The 6,026-nt window shown below is 38.2% G+C and overlaps 1 protein-coding gene across 1 annotated transcript; it reads left to right on the top strand.

Moving 5' to 3' along the window:
* Positions 1-3,120: 3,120 nt before the first annotated feature.
* On the top strand, positions 3,121-5,788 carry LOC138881531 (uncharacterized). Its single transcript, XM_070161765.1, has 3 exons — positions 3,121-3,444; positions 5,678-5,686; positions 5,780-5,788. Exons 1-3 carry the CDS (start codon positions 3,121-3,123, stop codon positions 5,786-5,788), a joined length of 342 nt encoding a protein of 113 aa, XP_070017866.1.
* The last annotated feature ends 238 nt before the right edge of the window (positions 5,789-6,026 follow it).

The following is a 6,026-nucleotide window of genomic DNA, read 5'->3' as shown; positions in this document are numbered from 1 at the left end:
ATGGTTTATCCTTTTATTAAACTAAACAAGTATGGGCAGCATGAGTATGTCCTGACAGCACATGCTGTCAAGTTTACTTTAATTCATTAAAGAACTACAATGCACATGTTGTCCAAAATCTAAAATGAGTAAACATGCCAGCAATTTTATATCAATTCAAACTAAACTCTGAAATCTATATTAAAACTGCAGCTATAACCAATCCTTAAATGATTTTTGATTCAACTAACAAACTACAAACAACTATAATCAATTCACAGCTGATTCAAACAATGCCTCAGTAAAAAAAATTAAACAGCATGAGTCAGATTACTACCATTCAAAAACTGAAACTAATCGACGACATATATCGAATCGACTACGCTAATTACAACACATACAATCAATAGCAAATGATCAGAATCGAACAGTATTAACAGGTGATTCAAATTGTACTGTCAAAAACAAAGAATTGCCCTAGAAACTAATTAATCGATCAAACTCATTCCAATCGATTATATAGTTTAAACACATACACTCATCAATGAACAAACGAAAATTTCGACCAAATAAAAGGTCCGGGCGAGGTGGACAGAATAGTCGACACAAAATGAAAACAAACTCAAGCTGACATTTGAACACATAAACAGACATAGACAAGACATGGAAATGACAAGGAAAAGAAAATACCTTAAGAAATTGAAGATTAGACGAACCTGTCTTGGATTCTGACTAGGACTTCTTTTGGGGTTGAACAGACTTTAATCGAAGTGTTCTCAACTGAGAACACCTCAATTAAGGTCTATTAGACCCCAACTCTTCGTTTAATTGGACAAAACCCCAGGTTTTGGATTTCTAGGGTTCTTGGGGCTCAGATTAGGGGTCCGAGCTTTTCTGGTTAGATTCAAACCAAACCAGGCTTGGTTTGGTCACGAGGGAGGTCAGGGGAGTAACTGGTGTGCAGTTGGGGTGGTTTGGCATAGGTTGAGGTTTGGCTCGAATCTTCAAATGAAGATTCTAGACGATGGGGGAAGATTTGAGACAAGGGAGTAACATATCTGGAACGGGGGTGGTCAGATGGTTCAGGGGTGTTAATATGGTGACCGGCGATGTCGATGCCGCCGGGTTTCAGGCGATGGGGTAAGGTGGCGGCGCTAGGGTTCTTGGGGGTCGTCTGGTCTGTTGAGAGAGACGAAGAGAGGGGGGTAGCTTAGGGGGGTGTGGGGTGCGTTGGAGGGTATATATATGTGATGGGTGAATGAATCCAAGCCGTTAGATCTAATGAGATCAACGGTTTGGATCACTTCACTTATATAAAACAGGGTCGTTTTGGTCTCAATGGGGACTGGGTCGAGGATGATGATGGGTTGGGTTTGCTGAGGTGGGTTAGGATTGTGAGATGAGAGCCGTTGGATTGATCCAGATTGAGTGGCTGTGATGTTTGATGGCGAAACGACGCAGTTTTAATATTACACTACGTCGTTTCGCATGTCTTCGAGGCCGCCTAGACTGGACCGGGTGGGGGTGAGATTTGGGCCTGGTTTGGGTCCAATTTGAATGGCCCAATTCTGATTTATTCCAATTTTACCTCATTTCTTTTTCTTCTTTTAATTCCCTTTCTAAATACTAAATCTACCAAAAATCCTAAAATAAGTTGCAAAATTACAATTATATTAAAAAGACATTAATTGACTCACACAAGAACAAAATCACACCATTAAACGATAAAAATGACAAAATTATCAAAAATGATATTTTTTGTGATTTTCATTCATTTAAAAAAACCAAATACGATTTAATTAATTCCTAATAGTAGAATAAGATCCTAAATTTACACGCAACATATATTTTTGTATTTTTTAAGTAATAAAAATAAACAATCACAGACAAAAACTACAAATAACTACCAAAAAATGCCACGTAAATTCTAAAAATTGTACAACAAGATAATTTGTTTTATTTTTCGATTTCTTTTGGAGTAATTGTCGTGGAAACAAAAATCACGTGCTCACACATACCATGGAAAATTTTATTTAATGTTGGTATAAATGAGAGTCGACGCAAATGGGTTTGTGAAGCAGCACGAGATCATATTTGGTCGCGACTTTCTAACGTAAGTGAAGTCAGAATTTAAAGTTTATAAATGTTGAATTTAGTAATAAGCTCATAATTCATTTTAGTTATTAAGTTTATGATTAAATATTTTTATATATTTAATAAATTTTTATAAATATATAATTTAAACAAAAACGGAATTTATCTAAACTCCTAGCTAATCTATATCTATCTATATTGTATTAAAAGCATGAACGCTCTTTGCGAAATGTCGTTCGCCTTTTAAAATAGCTTTCATATTTGATAAACTTATTTGATCATATTTTTCCTATATACAAATATGAATTTTCCTTTTATAAACAGAGGAATCCAAGTACAAACAACACTGAAATACACTTCTGGATTCCAATAGCTCTCCTTCAAGGTATCACTTTTGGGAGGTGCACGCGTTCAAGCAGTAGAGTAGCAGCTATACGTCGAGTTCTGCAGCATCGGAAGTATACGAAGTCGAGAGTTCCAGGTTCTATTCGCGGAAATTGGTACCTCCTGCCTCATGTTTCTTTGTCTCCTGTGTTAATTACATTGTTGTCGTAGTATTTCGTACTAGTCTAGTCAGTCTAGTGAGCTAGTAGCTACTATTTGCTCCCTTTGTTGTTTTGTGTGGTGTTTTCTCTTTTTTTTATTTTTAGACCTTTGTAGGTATAGAGGCTGTGGTTTGTAATGGCAGAGTAGGGTCATGTCCTCAGGGAGGTCGGGTGGTGGGGAGGGGGTAGGGCAAGGGTCAGGGAGTGGGAGGGACCCAAAGAGGGTAAAGGGAACAAGGTAGCCTGTAGGTTGAGAATTAGATCGTGGAATATAGGGACATTGACGGGTAAGTTTATAGAGCTGGCGAAGATTCTCTAAAAGAGGAGGGTCAATATAGCGTATGTGTAGGAGACTAGGTGGGTAGGATCAAAGGCGAGGAATGTAGACGGGTATAAATTGTGGTTCTCAAGAGTCGTGAAGGGCAAGAACGGAGTGAGCATTTTGGTGGATAGGGAGTTTAGAGAGTCGGCGGTAGAGGTTAGATAGGTAAATGACAGATTGATGGAGATTAAGGTAGTAGTTGGAGGGAGTACTCTAAATGTCATTAGCGCTTACACGCCACAAACGGGCTTGGACGATGAGGCTAAAAGGCACTTCTATGAGGCACTGGATGAGGTGGTACGGGGTATTTCGCCTACAGAGAAGCTATTCATAGGAAGGGATTTTAATGGTCATATTGGGTCGTCTGTTGGTGACTATGGTGAGGTGCACGGTGGCTTCGGCTTTGGTGATAGGAACGAGGGTGGTACCTCACTATTGTATTTCGCTAGAGCTTTTGAGTTGGTGATCATGAACTCTATGTTTCTGAAGAGGGAGGAACATTTGGTTACTTTTCGGAGTGTGGTAGCTAAGACTCAGATTGACTATCTCCTCCTCAGGAGGTGTTGTGAGCACGTGATTTTTGCCCTACGAGAACTACTCCCAAAAATTCAAAATAAAATGGTTTTGTGTTGTTTGTGATTTATTTAAATTTTGTCTGTGCATGTTTATTTCTATTTTAATTAAGAAAAATACAAAAATATGTGTTGCATGTGCATTTAGGATTTAATTTTACAATTTAGGAATTAATTAAACAATCAAGTTTGTTTTACAAAATGGAAAAATCACAAAAATATGTAATTTTCATTTTTAGCATTTAATGTCCAAATTGTGTGATTTTATCTTTATTGCTGTTTAATTTCGTGTTATAATTATTATTAAGAGCTAATATTTTAAGCTAATTGTCGATTTTATGATTTAATTTAGGATTTTGGTTGTAATTTAGGAATTAAAAAGGAAATAAGTAGAAAAGAACAAAAATAGAAAAAGAAATCGGAATTGGGCCCAAATTAATTTAAATCCCCAAGGCCCAAATCCTTACAGCCCAATTCGAACACCCCAATACCCGGTTTTTACCCCACCATCAGCTCAATCGAAACGACAGCGTTTCAGGATCAACAAATCCCAACCGTTGAATCGTTTTGATCCAACGCCTCAGCACAATCCCCACAACCCGATCCATTTGTCCCCGGATCGACCCAGTCCCCCAACGAAACCAAACGACATTGTTTCCTATAAGGGAATTGATCCAAGCCATTGATCTTACTTGATCAAACGACTTGGATCCAATCCCCACGTATGTATATAAGGGATCCAAACCATGCCCCACCCCCCCAAACCAAACCCCTCTCGCCCCATCGTCTCTCTCAGACCCTTCAGAGACGCCCCCCCAAACCCTAGCTGCCCTCATTCCCTTCGCCTGAAAACCCGGCGGCGCCGGCTCCGATGGCCGTGAAAATAACACCCCTGAACCTTCTAACCACCCTCAACACAAATCTCTACCCCTTTTACCTCGAATCATTTCGGTTTGTTTCGAATCTTCAATTGAAGATTCGAGCAAAACCCTAAACCTACACAACCAGTCCCAAGTTCACACCCCAACTCCACCTGACCTCCCTCGTTCCCAAACCACCCCTACTTTGGCTCGAATCTTGCCAGAACTGGGCGAATTGTAAATCGATTGAATAACCCTAGAAGAACCAAACCTGGAGTCGGTCCTAGGGGAAAAAGAAATTGGGGTTTTAATCGACTTTAGTCGAGTGTTCTCAATCGAGAACACTCGATTGAAGTTCGTTTTTACCTCAAAAAGGTTCAAGTCGAAGGTCAAACTGATTGGAGTTCGGTCTATAGATTTGAGGTATTTCCTTTCCATTTCTTTTTCATTTTTTTGTTGTTTGGTGTTTATCCGTTTAAAGTTTCATTGTAATCCGGTTTTGTCAATGATTTTCCTCCTCCTCTCTTCGGACCTTTTTCTTGGTCCAAATTTTCTATTGTTGATTATATGTTATAATAGTTTAATCAATTGAATAAGTTTCGTCAATTAGTCCGGTAGGTTTGAGTGTTAGTTTAACACAATAATAGTTTAATTTTGGTTTTGATTTCATAGTTCATTCCAGTCTGTTTCCCCCCCCCCCTGCTTCGTTTGTGTTCTAAATTTTGTGTTGAAATGAGCCTGTTGGTATATTTGAACTTAGAACTGAGCCTGTTGGTATATTCAGTTCATCACATTGAACTGAATTTATTGGTCATTTGTTATCCTAAATCTGTCAATCCCCTTAAAGCTCTTCTGGCTGTTTTTTCTTTTGTATCCCAATTTAATTAAGGTGTATGCTCGTCTAGTTGATTTCAGTTCATTTGTTGCTGAGCTAAATATGATTGGTTCCCCAATATAGTTAGTTTAATATGTGCCGCCCTGAACCCTTAGTCTTCATTTTTTATGCCATTTGATTTGATATCTTGAATTACTAACTGAGTTTAAAAGGTTTGAAAATGGTTTAAGTTGAATGGTCTGACAGTAGGGTACTAAAGTACCATTAAACTAATGCAATTGTTTGGTGTTAATGGGGAACAAAACATAATGGTATGAAAGGCTTAAAAGGGATTGATTAAATATGTTGCCCATACCTGCTTGAACTTTAAATAAATAAAAGGGTTAGTGGGGAACAAAACATACTCTAGTGGAGTGCTAAAGGTATCATGGGCAGAATTAGTTTCTTAATTCTGCCTAGTGTTCTTACAGGCTGGCAAGGTCAGTGTTTGGGTATAAGATGGAGGGACTTAGGACAGAGTTAGGGGGATCCTTTTTTAGTCTGGTCTGGCTTTTTTTGGGCAAACCTTATAGGAGGGATAGCAATCTGAAGGTTTTTTTTTTTTGGAATCTCTGAAAAAATTCCCTAAAATTCCCACAGTCTCCACAAGCTGCAAATTTGAAATTCAGATCCAAAAGCTAGATCTGGAATTCTAAAACTCTTTTAGATCTAAACTTTTCAGAAAAACCAAAAAAAAACATAGCACAAAACCAAAAAGTACTATTTCATGGAAGCCTCTTAGAGTAAAAACTCAAATTCTAGCTAGTAGCTTCAGATTTT

Source organism: Nicotiana sylvestris, chromosome 11 (assembly GCF_000393655.2).
Source record: "Nicotiana sylvestris chromosome 11, ASM39365v2, whole genome shotgun sequence".
Taxonomy (NCBI): Eukaryota; Viridiplantae; Streptophyta; class Magnoliopsida; order Solanales; family Solanaceae; genus Nicotiana; species Nicotiana sylvestris.
Note: the sequence above shows the minus strand (reverse complement) of the source record. Positions and strands in the feature narration are given on the sequence as shown.

Coding starts and splice junctions, on each gene's coding strand:
- LOC138881531 (XM_070161765.1), top strand. CDS start 3,121: ATGGAGATTAAGGTAGTAGTTGGAGGGAGTACTCTAAATGTCATTAGC.